The sequence below is a fragment of the Danio aesculapii genome, chromosome 23 (genome assembly GCF_903798145.1).
Source record: "Danio aesculapii chromosome 23, fDanAes4.1, whole genome shotgun sequence".
Taxonomy (NCBI): Eukaryota; Metazoa; Chordata; class Actinopteri; order Cypriniformes; family Danionidae; genus Danio; species Danio aesculapii.
The window spans coordinates 16,157,848-16,181,010 of NC_079457.1; the positions used below are offsets into that span (position 1 = coordinate 16,157,848).

The 23,163-nt window shown below is 35.5% G+C and overlaps 1 protein-coding gene across 1 annotated transcript; it reads right to left on the bottom strand.

Moving 5' to 3' along the window:
- Window positions 1–3,246: 3,246 nt before the first annotated feature.
- mylk2 (myosin light chain kinase 2) lies at window positions 3,247–22,756 on the bottom strand. The gene is made up of 16 exons (XM_056449838.1): window positions 22,541–22,756; window positions 20,747–21,023; window positions 20,570–20,655; window positions 18,410–18,482; window positions 16,579–17,272; window positions 14,464–14,657; window positions 12,862–12,970; window positions 12,683–12,776; window positions 9,840–9,949; window positions 9,628–9,769; window positions 7,087–7,157; window positions 6,738–6,866; window positions 4,881–4,952; window positions 3,915–3,995; window positions 3,577–3,709; window positions 3,247–3,491 (listed from the first exon to the last, which is right to left on the bottom strand). Exons 2-16 carry the CDS (start codon window positions 21,006–21,008, stop codon window positions 3,411–3,413), a joined length of 2,331 nt encoding a protein of 776 aa, XP_056305813.1. The 5' UTR covers window positions 21,009–21,023; window positions 22,541–22,756; the 3' UTR covers window positions 3,247–3,410.
- Between the last annotated feature and the right edge of the window lie 407 nt (window positions 22,757–23,163).

Consider the following 23,163-nt stretch of genomic DNA (forward strand, 5'->3'; position numbering starts at 1 on the left):
AACCTCTGAAAGGAGTATTTTAAAGCTTTGAGATACATCCCATTATATTTATAGTCATTTTGCTGAAAATGAAAATGCTGCTTTGACACAATGGACACAGTAAAAGCACTACAGAATTAAAAAATGACTTGACTAACCTAAAACTGTGGTTATACAAATGCTAATCAAACCAACAAAAAAAACTAAAAAAAACAACAACATGGTTACACTTTATAGTGTCATGATTATGACATATTATATAAAACCCAAACAATTGTTTAGTTGGATTGTTTGCTATACAATGTAAAGTTGATAAGACAGGATTTTATTACACTCTTGTAAATATCATCTGACATATTGAAGACGTCAGCATAGATAAGTCATTATGGTGGTTTGAGAAAGCCAACATAGTGTTATACTTAACATAAACTTAATATTCTTCTTCTTCTTCTGAGACTAATTTCTAAATGCATCTCCTCCTAGACAGTTCATACTACAACCACCAAACTTACTCCAAACTGGTCTGACTCGGGTTGCTATATCTTTTCCAACTGATTCCGACATTTCGGTTTTTCATAAACTGACCCAGGAAAATTCAGAAAAGTCCCATTGACTTAACATTGGACCAAACTTTGTGACCACATAACTTTGCGAACAGACTTAAATAACAGACTTAAGGTTACACTCATTTAACTCAGACTACCAATCTGCCAGTCACTGATGACCTTTCAACTTACTAGCCTTACCCTAGCAACCACTTACAGCTCCCTAGCAACTGTCCCATAGACTTCCATTGTAAAAAAAACTCCCTTAGACTTTACATTGGACATACTAACAACATACCAATTCATGCTAACAATAAACAAATCTATACTAGAAAAATACTAACAAACATACTAATCATATTAGCATCATGCTAATTCATACTATAAACATACTAGCAGCATGCTAATTCATACTAAATTAATACTAACAACATGCTAGTTTATAGAAACATGCTAATTTATGCTAACGATGAAACATGCTAACATATATGTACTGTACATAACATGCCAGCTGTTTCAATCTTCTTAAAACTACTTTAATTATTTAAACTTTAAAACTACTTCAAAATTTCAGAGTAGAATTTCTCAAGCTACCATAAAGTTTGTGTATGATTTTTACTTTTCTAGTTCAGTTAAATCTTTCTTGTAATACAAACACACAGTGTGATGTTTTATTGCTACATTGTCATGGTTTGATAAATTAACTTTATAATAAACCACTGGAATGAATGAAATGCACCACAAACATCTGGAGGAGGCTAAGATGTATTGTAGTCATCTAAGCCATTCTGAGAAGTTACAAACTGTATCAACTGTTGAAGACTTTGAGATTTGTTTCTCCAATTTCTCTAAATAACATCGACATTATAATCTGACATCATCAGCATGATGTAATTTCAACTCCAGGGACATTCTACTCAGGTCTGCACAAGTACCTGTTGAGGATCCATTTTGTAAGCTTTATTTTCCTGTTTTTACATGCAAGAGTGGAAAAAAATATGAATGAATGAAAGCATTGAGAAGGGAAAAATGTGTTTTTCTAATACTGTCTTATTTGTTTTATTTCTGGAAGTCACATTTAAAATCTAATGACACATGCAATTTGAATGAACACGCCACTGCTTATTTAACCACCAGTATTTACATTATGATCATCATCAGTAAATGAATATAAATGTTTTGCCACATTTCAAAACAGGATCTTCTGCATGAAATACTGTAATGATATCAGCAAAGATACATATTGAACTTCTTGTTTTTACTTCCTGTTCATGGGCCAACAATTACTTCTCGTAAATTATGACAGACCACCATTGTTTCCTGTCGCATTTTTGATACGTGGTCTTCATTTACTGGACGTTTAAAATATGAATATTAAAATTCTAGCCATTACCAGTTAAAAAAAATGTTGCTCCCTTTTATTTATTTATTTTATCCACACGCTATCACATACGCTCACCAGCCACTTTATTAGGTACACCTGTCCAACTGCTCGTTAATGAAAATTTCTAATCAGTCAATCACAAGGCAGCAACTCAATGCATTTAAGCATGTAGACATGATCAAGGCGATCTGCTGCAGTTCAAACCAAGCATCAGAATAGGAAAGAAAGGGGTATTAAGTGACTTTGAATGTGGCATGGTTGTTGGTTTTAGATGGACTGGTCTGAGTATTTCAGAAACTGCTGATCTACTGTGATTTTCACGCACAACCATCTCTAGGGTTTACAGAGAATGGTCCAAAAAAGAGAAAATATCCAGTGAGCGGCAGTTCTGTGGGCGCAAATGCCTTGTTTATGCCAGAGGTCAGAGGAAAATGGCCAGACTGGTTCGAGCTGATAGAGAGGCAACAGTAACTCAAATAGCCAATCGTTACAACCGAGGTATGCAGAAGAGCATCTCTGATCCACAACATGTACAACCTTGAGGCGGATGGGCTACAGCAGCAGAAGACCACACTGGGTGCCACTCCTATCAGCTGAGAACAGGAAACTCAGGCTACAATTCACACACAGGCTCACCAAAATTGGACAATAGAAAATGAAAAACGTCACTTGGCCAGTGGAGTCTTGATTTCTGCTGCAACATTCGGATAGTAGGATCAGAATTTGACATCAACAACATGAAAGCGTGGATCCATCCTGCCTTAAATCAACAGTTCAGCCTGGTGGTGGTAGGTAGTGTAGTAGTGTGGAAGATATTTTCTTGGCACACTTTGGGCCCATTAGTACCAATTGAGCATGTTGTCAACGCCACAGCCTACCTGAGAATTGTTGCTGACCATGTCCATCCCTTTATGACCACAGTGCACCCATCTTCTGATGGCTACTTCCAGCAGTATAACGCACCATGTCATACAGTGCAAATCATCTCAGACTGGCTTCTTGAACATGACAATGTACTCAAATAGCCTCTACAGTCAGGAGATCTCAATCCAATAGAGCAGCTTTGGGATGTGGTGGAACGGGAGATTCGCATCATGGATGTGCAGCCAACAAATCAGCAGCAACTGCGTGATGCTATCATGTCAATATGGACCAAAATCTCTGAGGAATACTTCCAGTAGCTTTTTGAATCTATGCCACAAAGGATTAAGGCAGTTCTGAAGGCAAAAGGGGTCCAACCCAGTACTAGTTACGTGTACCTAATAAAGTGGCCGGTGAGTGTATATAGCTATAAATGATTCATTTATGAATGCTTGAAAAAAATACAAGATATTTATGTATTGTATAAATAAATGTTTATTGCACATTATAGATTTTTGAGTTTTACCAATGCAACTTATTACAATCAGCAGCTAGTCAAACTTCAGATATGAAAAGGTGGTTTGAAATGCAGCACAGCAAAACAAAGACATGACCTGTGTGTTTTAAAAGTTTGAACATACTCAGATTCCGAGTGAGGTCAAGGAACCTGAACTTCCAATCTTCTTGAACCTATTGGCTGCAGCGATGGCTATGTAGTTTTTCTGTATAGAGGGAGAGCAAGAGAGCATTTAGTACTTTAAAACAGTGTTTAGAAAGTGGAAGATCATTGTGTCCTCAGTGTTTTACCTTCCACATTCGTCTGGCCATGTATTTCTTGAGGAGAACCTGTGACTTGAGCACGATGTTACTGCTTTTGGCTTTCTCAAAGATGTTATTGAGCCATGGGTGTTTGAGACACTGTGTGGCACTCATACGACCACTAAAACAGATAATGAATTAAAAACAAACATCTATAATCTTTGCAATATACAAAAGTCATACAAAATACTGTTGTTGTTGTTGTTTTAACTTGAGTGCCACTATATAGTCACTGTATGCTAATATTGTGTTCAACTAAACATGATTATATGTTTTGGAGTGGGTAAGCATTTAAATATGATGATTAACTTGTATTTTCATTTCACCTTCTTTCTCTGATCAGTAGGTTGGAAACAAAGTCCCGAGCGTCAGCAGACACGTGCTCAAAAGCGTCCTCGTCGAAGTACCTACACACATCCAGAAGGGGGCGCTGCTTCATACATTTTTAGATTGAAAGTTTTTACATTTTTCATGAACACAAAAAAGATTTCAGATTAGATATTTCTTTGGTAGCACATTTCTCCCAAAGATTAAAAAAGTCATTTATTATAGTTCTGACTTTTCATTTCACAGTTATGAGGGGTTGTTTTAACTCACAATTCTCATTTTACCCCTCACAATTCTGACAGTATCTACTCAGATTTTTTTTTATCACAATTCTGGCTTTTTCTTTTCTATCTTATCTAATAATTCTCACCCATTTTTGCTCAAAGTTATGGCTTTATACTTCCCAATTCTGACTTTTTATTTCACAGTTCGGACTTCACATCTTGCAGATTCTGACTTTTCCCCCTCACAATACTGACTTCAAGAAAATGGTCAGAATTGTGAAGTACAATGAGAGACTTTTAAAATTTGAAGTTTGTAACTCAATATTGTGATAAACTCACAATTCTGAGACAAAAAATTTGAGTCTTGTGCTATAAACTTGGATTGGGCAAAATGTCAGAATTGTGAAATTTAAAGAAAAAAAATGTAATAAATAAAATTATATATATATATATATATATATATATATATATATATATATATATATATATATATATATATATATATATATATATATATATATATATACAGACAAAGTAGTCAACATTAGAAGTGAATCGAAAAAGTTTTTCAAAATTGTCCTCAAAACATCTTCACCTTTCACTTGTTTTCCTAAAACTAATTAAAATGTTGACTACTGTAAATTATTTTTCCTGTTTGTTTATTTCACAGAAATGAGCTTTCACATATTTCTGCATTTGTGATCAATTATTTCATTAAAAATCTATGTAATCGTAACCTACCAGTTCCCCATGAGCACATTATTGAGGGTCTGGCCATCGTCATCACCCAAAAAAGGAGAGAGGCCACTTAAACTAGAACAACAGAAAAAAAATAGTTGAAGTCAGAATTATTAAACCTCCTTTGATTTTTCTTTTTTAAATATTTCCCAAATGATGTTTAACAGAGCAAGGAAATTTTCACAGCATGTCTGATTTTTTTTTCATCAGAAGGAAGTCTTATTTGTTTTATTTCAGCAAAAATAAAAGCAGTTTTTCATTTTTTAAATACCATTTTAAGGTCAAAATTATTAGCCGCTTTAAGCTATTTTTTTTTTCTTCGATAGTCTACAGAACAAACCAAAATTATACAATAAATTACCTAATTACCTGCCTAGTCAACCTAATTAACTTAGTTAAGCCTTTAAATGTCACTTTAAGCTGTATAGAAGTGTCTTGAAAAATATCTAGTCAAAAATTATTTACTGTCATCATGGCAAAGAGAAAATAAATCAGTTATTTCAGATGAGTTATTAAAACTATTATGTTTAGAAATGTTGAAAAAAAAATCGTCTCTCCATTAAACAGAAATTGGGGAAAAAAAATAAACAAGGGGGCTAATAATTCAGGGGGGCTAATATTTCTGACTTCAACTGTATATATTATAAATTCAACAGTTTATCTGACATGAATCTAACAGTGTTGCGCAAGTTTCAGTTTTTGGTGGCCAAAATACTTCATAACACTGGTAATGCTTTAATTAGACTACACAGATGATTGAGTGACCCTACATGCTGTTTTACTGCCCTTGTTTGATGTTATTGGACTCACTCCCAGTTCTTTTACCACACGTCACCAATGTTGGCCAATATTTGTAACTAATTTGTAAGACGTCATTCGTAAAAAATAACTTATTTGCATAATGCAGTGTTGAATTAAATTGTAGAAAATTTGTATACTGTCGCTCCGACTTTGTACACTGCAGTTCTAGATTTCTTCATCAAAATCCTGACTTTGTATTTTACAATTATGACTTTTTACCTCACAATTATGAATTTCTCACAATTCTTACTTTTTTATCCTCACAATTCTTACTTCTTTCTCACATAATTCTTACGTTTTCCTCACAATTCTTACCCTTTTCCTCACAATTCTTACCCTTTTCCTGACAATTCCTACCCTTTTCCTGACAATTCTTACCCTTTTCCTCACAATTCTAACCCTTTTCCTCCTAATTTTTACTTTTTTATCCTCACAATTCTTACTTCTTTCTCACATAATTCTTAGGTTTTCCTCACAATTCTTACCCTTATCCTCACAATTTTTACCCTTTTTCTTACAATTCTTATCTCTTTCTCAAAATTCTTACCCTTTTCTCACACAATTCTTACCTCTTTCCCACAATTATTACTTTTACCCCTCACAATTATTACTTTTTTCGCAGTTCTTACCCTTTTCTCACACAATTCTTACCTCTTTCTCACAATTCATACCTATTTCTCACACAATTCTTACCTCTTCCTCACAATTCTTACGCTTTTCTGACAATTATTACCTTTTCCCTCACAATTCTTACCTCTTTCTCACACAATTCTTACTTTTTTCACAATTTTTACCTTTTTCCCTGACAATTCTTATCTCTTTCTCACAATTATTACCCCCCCCCCCCCGCAATTATTACTTTTTTTTCGCAGTTCTTACCCTTTTCCTCACAATTCTTTCCTCTTTCTCACAATTCTTACCCTTTTCCTCACAATACTTACCTCTATATCAAAATTTTTACCTCTTTCTCACACAATTCTTACTTTTTTATATCGCAACATTGACCATATATCGAAATTACAGCACAAAACGATGCAATGTGAGTTTGGTGTGATTTACAGCATGTAAGTGACAACTCCCAAAGTCCACATATCTGTAGGGAAGGAGACAAAGTCAAAGTTCACGACCTCCGGAGCTAAAAACTCAGGCGTTCCAAATGAAACTTTGAGCTTCTCTCGTGGTTTATATCTGAAGAGGGACAAAGAGAAAAGTTAGTCGAAGCATAAAAATAAGCCTTGGCTAATATTTGAACTCTCAAGGGATTAACACATGCAAAAATACACGCTTGTCACTAGAAAAGTATGTAAGGCAAATGTCAGGCCAGTTAAAATGGCTGATGACAACACTAATCTTTATTCGAACACATGAACCTGCACGGGTAAGAACAATATCATGGTATAAATCCCACCTCCTGGCTAGTCCAAAGTCGATAATTTTCACCTGATGGCTCGAGCGATTAACAAGGAGGATGTTCTCTGGCTGAAAAAGAAAGTGATAAACTGTCGGATCATCACCCTGTTTTAAAGCTGTCAGACAAAAAAACAACTCTATGCAAGCCGTATAAGAGGTTTAAAGGTCCCATGAAATAAAATAAAGTTTTTTAGATGTTAGTATCATTAATATGGTTAGTTTTTAAGGATATCTATAAGCTAGTGTGCTCCAAAACAGTGACAAAGATATAAGATATAAAACTGATATAAGCATGTAAAGCTTGTAGTTTGTCACCTCGCCTAAATGGAAAAATCATTTTATTCATGTCACCTCACACTTTAGTTTCCCATCAAATCTTGACCAATCAAATGCTCTCTAACCTCTCACATGCTCCGCCCATTTAATACGCTTCTCATTTGCTTTTCATTTGATGCACTTAAGCTCAACCACTCTCACTGGCAGAGGAGTGATAAAACCAAAACGCTATTGGCTGTTTTTAAAAAAGGGGTGGGGCGACACTAAGTCTCACTTTAAAGGTGTCAGAAATGATGAATAATATGTGAGAAATACTTGAAAGAAGCTGTAATCTGATAATCAAGAAGCACAAAATAAAAATCCACAAAACAAATGATCTAAAATTGTTTATGTAAATCCTCAAATCTTCTGTCCAATCAAATGCTCTCTACTATCTGAAATGCCCCACCCCCTTCAAGATGCTATTGCTATATTTGCTTGAGCTCAACCACTCTCACATGTAGAGTTGTGATAAAAAAATAAATGCTATTGGCTGTTTCTTAAAAAGGAGGAGGAGCTACTCTATGTCCCGCCCTGTCTTCGTGTGTCAGTTCAAATAAAGTCAAACATCAAACAAAAATGCTCAAAGCACTTCCTGATAACTTTAATTGAACATTTTTGCATACCAATAGTGTGCAAAATTACCTTCTATGCAGTGTGTAACACAGCACTAAGTGAATGAAAACATCCAGCTGAGGTTTAAATCTGAAACGCACTGTTTAAAACTATTGACTCTTTAACAAAATAGTCGACTCAGAGTCGAATAAATTAATTGTGTTGGGTCCGGATATTTTGCCTGAACGCGTTGACGTCAATACGGTACATCAGCAAATATGTAGTGCCGGATCCGGTAAAATGTGAACACACTTTTCCCTTCAGACAATAGCGGAGCACGGGGATCATGGCACTGATCATGACGCGAAGATGACGACCATTGACAGATGGAGATTCGGCTGCAGGGAATAAACGTTTAAAGTTCATTTTTACAACACCACAGTATAGCCAACCGTGTGCTATGTTTGTTCCTGTCATTTTTCAGATTATTGATACAATAACCTACGCTGCAACTGTGTGGATTAATACTGAATGTGTGTCAGTGTTATTCCTTGGGGTTAGGGTTAGGAGTACAGTATATGCTGGTGTTTAACTGCATTGCTTTATTGTATTCCTCTATTGGGTTCTCACATACTCTCTGCTACTGCATAGCCGTGGTGGCCATTTCTCTCTGTCTCGCACTGAACCCAGTCGACCAAACACAACAGATTGGGTCATTGGAGCAGTCACAGCAGATTAGCCTCACGCAACGGAGGAGTTTGGGAACAAATGAATCGCTGAACGAATCATATTAGAGTCGTTGGGATAATTAGGTAAAAAATAAATGCATTTTATAAGACAATGAAAGTGTTTTTTGACCTTGCGTGCATATTAGCTTGTTGTTGGAGACCCCCAAAACCAAAATATGACATTTTATAATGCACAATAGGGGCTCTTTAAAAGGCCCTAACAGGAAAAAATAAGGATTAAACAGGATGAACGAAATGAAATAAAAAATAAAAAAGGAGTAAGACAAATCCATTTTTTTATTTAAGTGCAAATCAAAACACTTTACTCAGAAAATAAGTTTTAGGCTTTAATATTATGTGCAGGATTCTTTTTACATTTTATTATTAGTTTCTATTAATGTATAAACATTGTGACCCATTTCTATCTTAAAATGAGTAAAGCGCAGGGAAGTTGTGACAGAATGACAACTGGAGTTTAACTTGACAAATAAATGAGTTTTAAAGTGCAGCTTTTTTGTCCCCTACACCCTTCATAGCGGTCACTTCAGAGGATAAACAATTAGAAGGGATTAGGGCATAGAGATGAGCTCTTCTGAATGGAACACAGCATAAATCAAGTCAGGTTTAGAAATTATACTCTTAATAGAAAAAGTATATATTTTTCAATTTACAACATCTGAAAATGTGCTGTTTAGTCAGATTTATGGTCTTCTTTTAATGGAAAACTAAAAAGTTGTTTCAAAAATCACTAAACAACATGTTTTAAAACCCAATTAAAGTAACGGCTGCTTTAAATTTGCCTTAAAGTTCATTTATAACTGACATTTTCCTTCAACATTATCGTCTAAAACAGCAGTTACCATAACGGCTTACACTATAATCCCAGACAGTCGGTATGAGAACAGCAGTCTAAATCTGACTCTTTCTGCTTTGCCTGTTACCTTGAGGTCCAGATGAAGCACGTACATCTGGTGCATGTACTGAATGCCCTCACAGATCTGCTTCACAAACACCATCGCATCCACCTCCGTCAGTGGACTGCTTTCATCCACGATCCTCTCGAACAGCTCGCCTCCCTCCACACTGAAGAAAACAAGACAATCAATGGATTCATACCCACGTTACGCTTGTATAAAGATTTGCTTCTACTCACTACTCCAGGATGAGCACGACTTGATTCTTGACCTCGAAGGCCTCATAAAGTTGGAGGATGTTGGGGTGGCTCAGCTGGTTCATGACCTGCATCTCATTCAGTGCCATGTCCTGGTTAAAACAACAGAACAGTCATATCATGTCCTGACCAGAAACTAGAAATAGTGCTTTCTTACTTGGATAGGATATGTTTGCTCTTTTGAAATGGCTGAATATGAGAATAATGGTGATCAGTGGTGGAAAGAGTACTGAAAAATCTCAATTCAAAGTGCAATTATATGCCCAAAAATGTAGTGCAAGCAGAGTAAAAGTATCTGTTGTAAATATTACTCAAAGTAGGAGTAGAAATGAGTCCTTTTAAAAGTACACATGAGTAGTGGGTGTTACACTGTGAAAGGTTGTTGTGTTTACATGCAATTAGTGCATGTGTGTGAAAACGCAACATTCTGTAGTGCATTTATTTTGTTGTGGGGAGAAATCCACAGCAAATGAAGAAACTCCGACCGGCTAAGACAGATCATAACCTCTTCGGAACCGCTCCCTCTCTATTTCCAGCTCCAACTCCCTTAGCCTAAGCCTTTTAATCTGTCTCCGCCAGTTTAACTTCCAATTCCAGTGTCTTCGATTTTATTGGATCTTATGCGGCCACCATATTACTAGGTTGCACTAAAGACGGCAACATACGGGACACGGTGGGAGAGAGCGGTGCAGATAAAGGCTTCTCAGGTGATTTCAGTCATCATAGTGGAAGTCCTTCATCTTGTCACAGTGACATGAAGTCTAAACAGTTTGTTGGTCCTTGCATGTAATGATTTAGGCCCAATCCCAATTCTACCCCTTAGCCCTTCTCCCTTACCCCCTCGTTTTACGTGTTCACATGAAGGGGTGTCCCAATTCTCTTTAGCTTGAAGGCGTACGGCTAAGGGGAAGGGCTAGATACCCCTCAAAACAGATTTTTCAGGATCGCATTTGAAACCAAGGGGTAAGAAAATTTCCAAAATACACCATCTACAAAGACAGCATGGCTACACACAGAAGGAGATCCACAAATTAGTATTTTTTGTCATTATTATAAATTTTTACAACAAACAAGCACATGTTTTAATACATTCATAATGGCGTTTGTGTTTTACCGTCATGCTTTTTTAAAAAAACACTAAAATAAAAACCGCTAAATTTCGCTATCTATAATCTCTAATAATAATTCCTGTATAGTAGTCCCACAACATTCTGACACTCGATGACACTGGAATACCCTGACAGAAAAGTCTAGCAGCTGAAAATGACCTTTTTACAGTGTCTGGTATGACTTTAATGTTGTTTTCGTGTGTTTAAATAGATGAATATGGCCACGGTGTAAATGCACAGTACAATTATGATCTTATTGCTACATTATATCGTTATAATAACATGATAAATGCCTTTAGTGATTTCCTGAAGATAAATACCGTCTGATCTCAAATAAAGCAAGAGAGCGTGATGACATATGATGACGTGTGCAGGTGCTGTAGTGGTGTCCGATTTCTTAGGGGTGAACTTTGAAGCCATTTCCCTTCACACTCTGTTTTAAGGGCCAAGGGAAGGTGTAGGGGTACAAAAATAGAATTGGGATTGGGGCTTTGTATCTTTGTGGATACTTTTAATGATTTCACACTGTAAAAGTTCGTGTTTTGAGGTTGTTCAGTATGAAGGGATTTTTTCTATGTGCAATTTGATTGGATGGAAATAACAAGACTTCTACTTAGCCAATCACCATAGACATGAAATGATAAAATTAAGTAGTGACTGCAGGTTGAAGGAAAATAGAGGAGTAAAGCACTAAAAATGTATTTAAGGGACAGTAAAAGTTCTCATTTTTAAAACAACTTAGTAAAGTAACAAAAATTCTGAGAAAAAATATTCAATTACAGTAATTTGAGTATTTGTAATATATATTACTTTACACCATAGGTGGTCATACATGTTATTGTTGATCTAGTTTGTGTTTATATAAATGGAAACAATAAATGGCATAGACCATTTTGAGGGATGTAAACAAAAACAATAGTCAAAACATATTTCTTGTTTTACATTTTTTATTTCTATAGCTTCCGATAATGCAAAAGGAGCCACATATTGACAAATAATCCTATGATAGCTGTTTTAACATCAAGTTATTATTGAATTGCCTCTTGTCACAGGAAATGTTCATGTGCCAATGACATGACCACATTGAAATGGTCTATATGATTATCTACATTCTTAAACTATCATTTCTAAACATCTAAGATTAAAACAAATGCAGCTAACAACTTTATAAACATGCAATTGACCAAGACTGGCCAAAAAATTAATCCATTTACTCTAATCACTTATTTAATTGTGACCCTGGACCACAAAAACAGTTTTATTTTAGAGGAGTATATTTTTGAGAATAACCATAACTGCATAATATGGGCACAAAATATCAATCTCTGTTTTATACTAAAAATATTCAAAATATTAAATAAGGATAATGCTCCATGAAGATATGGTGCACATTTTCTACTGTAAACATATCAAAACTTAATTTCTGGTTAGTAATATGAATTAATCAAAATTTAAAGGTGATTTTCTTCTGTAATTACATTTTTTAACACTCATAGTCCAGATTTTCTATCCTAAATAAGCATACTTCAATGGAAAGCCTATTTATCCAGATTGATGATATATAAATGTCAATTTAAAAACACTTATGACTGTCTTTGTGGTCTAGACTCAAATAAATGGTCTTGTTAGAAGGTGAAAAACAGTATTTGCTTCACTTTTAAATGTCTATAATTGTTTAGGCCATCAAAACATCACTAATGAAACTAGTGTACTCACTCTTTCTTTGGAATTTCTTGTGTTGATGATTTTGGCAGCGAGCCTCATCCCCGTCCTAGTCTCTGTACATTTATGCACCTTGCCAAAGCGTCCACTAAGAACACAGATAATTAAAAGTTAAAAGGTGCCCAATAAGTCATCTGAAGTGACAAGCAACTTATTGAAAAGCATCCTCTCACCCTCCCAGCACTTCTCTGGTGTGGATACTGAAGGTGTCACAGGGCGGAGGGCTAGACTTCAGCGCCACAAACCGGTGTGCAAAAGGAGCAGGCTGAGGCGAAACATCATCTGGAAAGAGCCATAAGGACAATCATCTTTTAGTGGGAATGTTGGGTCTGAGATGTTAATGGTCGTGAAATTGGAGCTTTAATGCTCTTGGTGTTGGGCTGGAGTGGGAACAGCTGCAGGAGAGTGGACGGGACAGTGATGTGCCAGGGACAAAGGATTATCGTATTCTAGATGCTTCAGATTTCTAAGGTCAGGCTATACTGGAGGCCTTGCTGTCACCTCTTTAACCTTTGAAAACAAATTTACACAAGAGCAATTTGTCAATGTGTGCTTGTCTATTCTCTTATCTGGAAATACTTGACTGGCATTTGCAATTGAGAAATATTCTTCATGGTTATCCCATTTTATGCCAAATATAAAATTCCCTGATTTTCACTGACTAAAAAGTTGAATTTCCTGACATCTAATGAATGGAAGAACAGGCTGCTGTTCTGTTTACGGTATATTAATAACGTCATATTAAAATAATATAATAAAATAATAACAACATTAAAATGGTTTAGCTTGAAAATCAATTTGCATGACTTTAATACACACTCTGAGAATAACAATGGATAATTTAGCTCAGACTGCTTTGCTGACAAAGTTAGTTAGTATCGTCAGCAGTACTCTTTCAGTTTTTAAAGACATAACTTCAAGAGGTCACAGTTAGCTGATGACTGATTATAAAGCTTGTTTGGCATTAAAACAAACTTGTTTGTTTGTCCTGGGAGAGAGCCCTGAGCTCATAAGATCCTCGAGCCCGGGGCTCCCTCCCATTTGCAAGGCAAGAGGGTAGTTTGAGCTCAGGTAGATCTCAAGAACTCCCCTGCTGTAGTAGCTAATGAACAGATGCATGTCTATGGTGCCGATTTGGATTAGTCAATTAACTTAAGTTGCATGTTTTTGGACAGTGGGAGAAAACCATGTGAGCATGGGGAGAACGTCCGCACAGAAACATCAGCTGGCTTGGTAAGGACTAGAACCAGTGCTGTTCTTGCTGTGAGGCAACAGTGCTAACCACTGGGCCACCATGTCACCCATCTAGGAAAGGAGGAGTAGTAGGGGTGGAAGGAGGGATTCTTCAAAATGAAGATGGCTGTCATATGGAACTTATAAGTATTTAGAGTGGCTCAAGAATCGTTTGATTGGTGAATCATAAATTGGATAATGCGGGGCCAGCCACAAGCAATCATAAGCATGTGATCCTCTCGAAATTAGTTTATAAATAAACTCCACTTAGTCAACATGATTTTTTTCAGTATGTTAATATCACAATAATATTATGGACTGAAAGATCTGCTGTAAATGCTGATCTCCGAATGTAAACATGTAAACACCTTAATCAATCTATTACTGTCATGTAGGATTTTCCCTAATAGGAACCCGAGAAAAATGCAAATTTAGAATAAAATTCAGACAGCATTTGTAGGTTTTGCATCTGAACTTATCCTTAAACTTAAATGTATTTTCTCTCATTTTGGATCATAGGCAAATCACTTTTTCTTACTTACCTATAACTTTAAAACAGAGTTTAGGAGGGTTGTTGCTCTTTGTCTGTGCTGAATTCTTGTCTGTAGCTGGACTTATTTTAATCTGTATTCCACCAGATGTGTGCTTTGCAGCTCCAGCGGTTTCTGTCGCTCTTTTAGTCAGTGTTGATGTTACAGAGTGGACCGAATCTGCCTTTAATCCAGGGACCTGTAATCTGTATAAAACACGCAGGTTAAAGCTCTACATTAATGTTTCAGATACTATTTTTAAGAAAGCACATGTCAGAATAGGAGTAAAATGATTCATTCAGTGTATAAGACATATTTCTGTAAATAAAACAACATGCTTTCACTTACTGGCATTATTCTGCTATGCGGAATTAACTTATTCTTGTGATTGTTTTAGAACTTCTGATTAATTTGCCTATGTGGAAATGACTAGGAATAGCAAACGAGGGTAAACAATCAAACTACTTGATTAACAAACAATTTTGTTTATGACAATGCATAAAAATAAGAATATTCTAATAAGAAAATACAAGTCAATGGAAGTGAATGAGACTGGAACTAAAAACCCAGCAGGCACACAATGTCAAAAGATGTTAATATTAGGTTAGATTTAGGCTGTGATGTCAGGTGATCAAAATGTCCACACTGTAAAAAGCAATAGCTGTTCTCACTAATAAAATTCAGTGCAGTTAACTTATTAGGAATAAGTTTATTCATCTTACAATATTTAAACAAGTAACCTCAACTTTTTAGCACATTAAGTTGTTAAACTAAATAGATTCTAATAATTTTGACTTACAATATGTATTTACAACTTTTGAGTGGCCATGGGTCAAAAGCATGTTAATGACAGAGAATAGTGATATGAGAACTGAGGAAACAGATGGTACAGTGGGTAGCGCTGTCGCCTCACAGCAAGAAGCTTGCTGGTTCGAGCCCCGGCTGGGGCAGTTGGCATTTCTGTGTGGAGTTGAATTGAGTAAGTTAAATTGTCTGTAGTGTATGTGTTTGGATGTCTTGATCCTCCAGGTTGGGGGTTGAGCATTATGCTATAGACCTACCTTGTAAAAATTAGAGATAAAGAAACGCCAACATGGTGTGACTAAATATCAACTTTAATATAAACGGCCCTGGGAGTGAGTAAGCAAGTACAGTTTTGGTTTTTGTCTTTACTTAAAAGTTTTAGTTCAGGTTACTTGATAATTTTTAGGCAATTGGTTTCCTAATATTTTCCTAGTAATGTGAACACTAATTAGAAGTTAACAACTAAGTATTTTGAGTCAAAGGTACTGGTTTACTTTATTAAGTAGTTGTATATAAATAGTTTTAAGTTACGCTCACCTAATATTAATACACCACTTTACTTTTAAATTTTAAGGCAATGAGTTTTCTCAATTTTTCTAAGGTCAACTTATTACAATTTACAGTGTAGCCAGCATCTAAGGACAACATTTGACATCCAATAACAACATCAAATAATAAATAATTGATGCTGAAATTTGATTGATTTTAGGTTGTGTTGGAAAGTGACCAAAATCCAATGTCGAGCCAACATCATAAACGAACGTCATATTGACGTCAAACCTTGACATTTATTCGTCAGGTATGGCAACCAAAATGCAACGTCTGGTAGAAGTCATAGTGTTAACGTCCACACAACGTCAAGCTGTAACATCATTAGACCTTGACATTTGGTTGATTTTGGTCATTTTTTGGTCATTAGACATTGACGGCAGCCTGAGGTTGGGTTCTGATGATCCACGATTTTCATTTTCAAACAAAATGCATGGTCCCCACGAAGTTGGGGTAGAACGTCAATCTGACGTCATGTTGATGTCCTGTCCCTGCTGGGAGGTTTCCATTGGTTACATCAACTCTTAACTTAACTTTTGTTTCAGCCTTATTTTTAAGCGCACTTGTGGTATTATTGCTTAATATAAATGCTATTTCGTTTTCAGTTTAATAAAGTGTGTATATGCACAATGGATGTTTTGTATATGTACAAGTGACGGTTTCATTGTTTTTACGGCAATAAATGTCTCTGAAATGTTTAACAAAAAAATTCAATAACATTTATCAGTGTGTTCTGCTAAGATAATTAAATAATTGGACCACTGCTGGTTTTACCTCTGTAAAGAATTGGGGCAGCTGTGCACTTGTCTGAGGGAGGAAGCTTCTTTTGTTGCCGTGGTAACACTTAAACCCATTGTTTTTGGTGGTTTGTGGGTTGGAGGAAACAATGCTGTATCTTGTGGCGTTGTCAGTTTTGTTGTAGACACATTTACTAGTGTTTTGTCAGAACTCTGTGCAGCTACTGATAGTGGCAGACTTGTTTGTGGATATTTATGGGATGGTTTCAAGTCTTTGGGGACATCCGATATAGTGAGTTTGGGAGGATTGTTGGGTACCAACGGTGGCGCTGCAGGAGTGATGGTTGTCTTGGGTACAATATGATTTGCTGGGGTTACATTCACAGATTCAGTGCGAGTCTGTCCAGTTGTGTTGGGAATAATCACATCTGCTGCCAAAGGAACTTTAATATTTGGTGGCGGCACTTTCCTGATTTCTTGGGCTTCTGTTTTTTGGGAAGCGATGACTGGAGTTCTGGTCGGTATTGGGACATGATTCTGGATCGGCGGCATGCTCTTTTTTTCAATCTTATTCATTTTCTGTGTTTGCTCTAATCTTGGTGTTATGCTGGATGTGCCGTTTTCCCTCTTAATTGGCAATGCAGGTTCAAATTTAAGCTCTGCTGGATCTTTCTTGGCTTGATGGTCCTCTCTTCTTGTTCCATTGTTCTCATTGACCTCTAGCAAAATACCTGTACAACATGGACATATTTAGCACAAACCTGTGAGTGAACTACTGTGGATGAAAACCAGTCATGCAGTATGAACTAAAGTCAGAGTAATTACGTTCCACACATAGATTTCTTCAAATGTAAGATGATCAGTGTTAAAAGTCTATTAAAAAAAAACATTAATAATTTGATGTCAGCATGCTGTTTGATGATGTTAACATGAACAACAGAGAGTAAAAAGGCTACATTTGAAACCACAATTGTACATATGTAGCTATGGTAGTACATTTTTATAAATTGGAGTCAGATTAAATTTGGAGTTGAAAACAAACTAAAATAAATTTTAACAATTAAAAATATTTATTTTCACATATGCTAAAAAGGCTTATACGCATTTAACCTTCACCCATGCTGTTGGTTCTGTCATAGGACTAATAGATGGACCCTTACAGCTTTAAGTGTGAGCTAAATGCTTAACTAGGCAAGTTAGGTTAATTAGGCAAGTCATTGGACAACAGTGGTTTCTTCTCTAGCCAATTGAAAATAAATATTTCTTAAGGAGGTTAATAATATTGACCTTAATATAATTTTTTCTTTTATTGCTCACTCATTAAAAAATATTTCAGTCAAAAAACATATAATCACTTAAAATTTATATAATAGGAAATAATGTGAAGATTTATTTCTCTATTCAAGAAGCACTTGGAAAATATTTGAGAAAGAATACAAATTTCACAGGAGAGCTAATAATTTTGCCCCTATTGCAAAGCAAACATAATGTTTTTTCATGAAGAATCTTGAAATTGTATAAAAATCTGTTGGTGCCGATATCCCAGTGGTTAGTGCATGAGTTCCCATCCTGGCTCGTGGACCTTTCCTAATCCCATCCCCCCTCTGTCTCCCACTTTATTTCCTGTTCTATCAAATAAAAGCAAAAAATACATCTTAAAAACATAAAAAGCCTCAAACGCTTTCCCGTAAAACCTTTAATTGCCTGTTTATTCTACATTGTGTCAGGTGATTTGTGCGTCTCTCTGCCACTCAGCAACTCTTAACACGCTAACAAATGTTTCATTCAGATTTATCAAGATTGTCCATGTCAATCCTGTGGCAAAACCACACCATCATTAACATAAAATAAAAGAATGATGTTATTACCTTTCTCTGAGGGCTTATTAAAAGCATGGGGCATCGTTTTACGGTCTCTGTCCAAACAAATGTAGACTTCCTCCTGTCAATAAGAAACAGTAGACAAACATTTAAAGTACACGGTAAATGTTAAAGATATGATTCTGTAAAAAATGAGAATCACAATGCTCCGCAATTCTAACAGGACAGCTAAGGTTTGCTAGGTGTTCAATATTATACATACACATAAAATCAAGCATAGTTTAGGTATTTGTAGTTAAACTGTGGTTATACAAATTCTAATAAATACACAGAGGAAACATGTTTACTACACTCTTAATAATTAAAGAACTTTACGTAAAGCAAACGCTGTAGAAAATGCTGGGTTCCACACAATTCCTTCATGTTGTCCCAAAACAAACCACTTAAGTTAACTTAATCTGTTTTGCAAATTTAAGAGAATTGAATATAAAAGTTACCCCCCCCCCCCCCCAACAACCAAAACAAAACCCCAACTCACTTGTTTCAACTCATTTTAAACAAGTAGTTTGAACAAGGAGCAAAAGTCATTTTTGGAGTGAATAAACAGCATATTTCTCTCAGTTAAATTATGTTCAATTCCCACAACATTCCTGGGAATATTCTAAATTATGTATATTCTAAATGAAGATTTCCACACCCTTTACTCACACTGGGACAAATAATTACAATAGAGGTCAACAGAAGTTCTTTCCAACATTCATTCTTCACTATACCGTCATTTGTGCTCAACAGAAGAAAAATAAAACAGGTATGGAACAGAAACCTTCTGATTTGGTGTGAAGTGGGAAACATTAAGGCAACCTTTAATGTTTGCATGGCAATTTGCAACCACCTCGTATAATGCATTAATTACGACTGTTATTTTACTCCTCATAGACAAGCAGTGGTCTCAAACTCAATTCCTGGAAGGCCACAGCTCTGCATAGTTTAGCTCCTACCACCTCCAGCTCACACCTGCTTAATAGTCTCTAGTAGTCTTCAACACCTTGATTATTTGGATCAGCTGTGTTTGATTAGGGTTGGAGCAAAACTGCGCAGAGCTGCGGCCCTCCAGGAATCCAGTTTGAGACCCATGATATAGACTATTCAGGGTTTCACCAAGTTAAATTTAAGACATTTTTAAGACCATTATGAATTAAATAATAGAATTATACAGGACTAAATGCTATGGATTTTTTTTTTCAAATATCCTAGAAAAGATTTTCACTTGCCCATTCAAAAATGATTAAATATAATAAATTTATTAATACAATAATAATAATTTAGTTTGAATATTTTTTTACATTTTCTAATATATCAATTGACAAACCCTATAACCCTTACCATAAACAAAACATAGCTGTCAATTACTGCAATAATAATAATAATTTAATAAAAAAATATAGGTCAGGTCAGTATCCTCAGCAGTAAATAAATGGAGCACTTTTAAGCAAATGTTACTGTAAGGAAAGTAACTAAATGCTGTTTTTAATTAAAAAGTTACGCTTTATTAAGATGGATTTTAGGATTTGAATGGGCATTAATTGCCAGATTGGGTAGCTAGATGTAAACAAAGAAAAATAAAGACCTGTTAAAGAAAGATTTAAGGTCTACAACACAACATTTCAGTCGATTTAAGACTATTGAAAGCCTAAAATGTAGCTTTTGAGATTTAAGACATTAATTACTCTGATATTATAATAAATGTCAGTACTAATATCCAAAATTTTATTTTAAATTAGTGTAACATAAATGGTGATATTCATATGTGGTTGAACATAACTTCTCTCTCTGAATCAGATCATACTTCTCACAGGTTTAACAAACATAATAGCTCTTAAAGGGTAAAATAATAGTTCACCAAAATCTGAAAATTCTTATCCTTCATTTGTTACAAACCTGTTTGACTTACTTTCTTCAGCTGAACACAAAATTCAATATTTTGAAAAACATTGGAAACCTGTAAGCATTTACATCCATAGTATTTTTTTTACAATGATAGTTAATGACGATTACCTGTTTCTAACATGCTTCACAATAACTTCTTTATGATCAGAATAAATTCAGATCGCACTATATTAGAGATGATTTGTGCCTCTTTGTTATAGACATAACAGTTAATGCAACAGTTTCTAAGCAATTTTGGCCCTCGTCCCAGTTTCCACTGACCGCAGAGCTTCGAACAGGCAGTGATTTCCGCCTCTGAAGAGCCACTAAAGGCACAGACACTCTCTCGCACTGTCGGTCCTCCAGACCTTTCATATTTGAGAGAAAGAACAGTATTTAGACACTTGAGACACACTTCAAGTCATCTGAACATGACTGCATTCGTTCTCTTCTCCATACCGTGTGTCAGATCCTCCAGGGCTGTTCTCATCTCGGTCACTTTCCTCTCTAGAGAGTCTAGGAGTCTGGTCTGGGTGGACAGCTGACTGGTCAGAGTCTCCTGCAGGGCACGGTGCTGTGCACACGTCCCACACATGGAGCAACTTCTGGATGAGCACAGGAGGAGCTGCTCCACCTTCAGCCGCAGGTCATCCACCTTGGCCTCCAGGGTTGTTGGGTTTGATGGAGGCAAGGGGCATTTCATAGAGCCCTTGAGAGACATGAAAGCAAGGTTGTGCTAGAGAGAAAGAGAAAAATATGAGCATTATTGACAAAAAAAGGACTTTTTGCTACATCTAAGCTTTTATCTTATTGTAGAAAATGAAGTTGGTTTGAAATAGGCTAAAATGTGCAAAGCAGTTGAGGATAATTTAAACAGAAATTGTGCATGCACAGCCGAGTTACTTAGACTTTTGAGCTTAATAATGATGTTAATATTAATTCAAAATTTAAAAATAAAGTAGAGAGATTTAAGTAACAAACATTTAAGCTTCTTAAAAAGGTAATAAATTAATATAATGGACTAATAAACTATAATAACCTAGGTAAATAATAAAAATTGACTAAATATTTGAATTAGACAAGACAATTTAGCTCTAAAAGAAACATTTATTTAACATTATTTTATTTATATAACTGAATTAGTTACTAATATTACAATTAACATTCATTTAAAATAAACATAGTTGAGTAGAAACTGATTTAACTTTAGGCTAAAAGGCAGCTATGATCTTTTTGTAGTAGCTTGTATTATACTTAGTTTTCAGTTGTCCATAAATTTGATAAACTATGGGATATTTCACCCAAAAATCCTGCAATCATTGACTGACGCTTCACTTTTCAACTATTCGTGGGGTTTTTTCCCCCCTGTTAAATAAAGAAATAACTTTTGTTAGATCACACTCTCCACACCAGACGTTGTCAGGCAATGTCAGGTATCTGGACAATAAGTCAGCAGAGTTTCCAATACCCAAACCTGTTAACCAGTTCTCAACTGAATTTACAGTCTCCTATCAATATAGGAGTTGACTGAGAAAGCCAGAGAGGAGAAAAAACAGGAGATGAAGTAATTATGATAAAGAATAAGCAAAGTTTACTGAATAAACTTAGTTGAGTATGACTTCATCTAACCAGGATAAATCCAACAAGTGTTATTATACCACAAGCAACAGCAATAGAATATTACTGCTTCACAACATAGTCCAGAGTGAGACAATACAGACCTTGAAATGGAGACATGCTCTTATCGCTTACTCAAGAAAACAAGTGTCACTTGAATCCACAGTCATAAGATTATAACAATATGGGAAAATGAAGAAATAAAGCAATAATTATAGGAAAATAGTAAGAAAATACAAAAACAATAAAACGACAAATAATTAACTAATGATAAATAAAATAATAATCATGTAATTGATTAATGATCATGTGATTAAATAAAATAATTAAATGAAGAATAAGTGAATATAAACAAATGAAAATAAAACACAAGTGAATGGTTGTTTTCTTGAAACAACACACACAAGTTTGCTCCAATAATTCTCAGATCCTTAGATTCACTTTAAAAAAAAATAAACACTGGTAGCTAGCACTTTTTTTTTCATACTGTGGAAGGTGATGGCTGCCAGCAACCAACATTCTTCAAGGTATCTTCTTTTTTGTTAAACAAAGTCAGAAAATGAGCTAAATATCCCTTCAGAAGTATATTTATCTTTTGCAGCACAAACAAGTACAAGCAATAAATTTGACACCAACCTGTAAAGATGTTGGTCCAGAGTGAGAATGGCAGCATAAACGTACATGTATTTTTTTCCGCTAAGGGTTTGGACACGTTGATCTCTGGTGTTTTGTGGAAGCTCACAGTACCAGTCTGTCAGATTCCACTTTTATCTCCGCTCACCAGAAATAGGCAGCGCACAGAAGGGGACTCGCAAACAGTAAACTGATAATAGAGGCATGCAGAACTGTCCCAGGGGAGGAGAGCGGGCACAAAGTCTTTCCAAGATAAAAGTGTAGAGACTGCAAAGCGTGAGACACGTCCCTCTAGCGTCATCCACGCAGTGCCTTTAGTCATGTAGCTTTATTAGAACTAAAGTTAAGCCCTTTTAAGATGAAAACTCTTTTTTCAAAAGTAATGCACTAGGATTGTGGATAACGGATTGGATCAAATCTTGAAAATGGGTTTTTCAAAAGTAAATATTGATTACAAAATTGGATTATATCACGTAATCCAATCTTGGTTTTGATCCGGATCAAACCTTTAGTTTGGGTTTTTCAGACCTTTTTTGTAGGATTTGGATCACTTCGATCCAAAATATCTGGATTAAGCTGATCCCATCAGAAGGGTGGATTCAGCGTGGATTTCATTCCCAAAATGT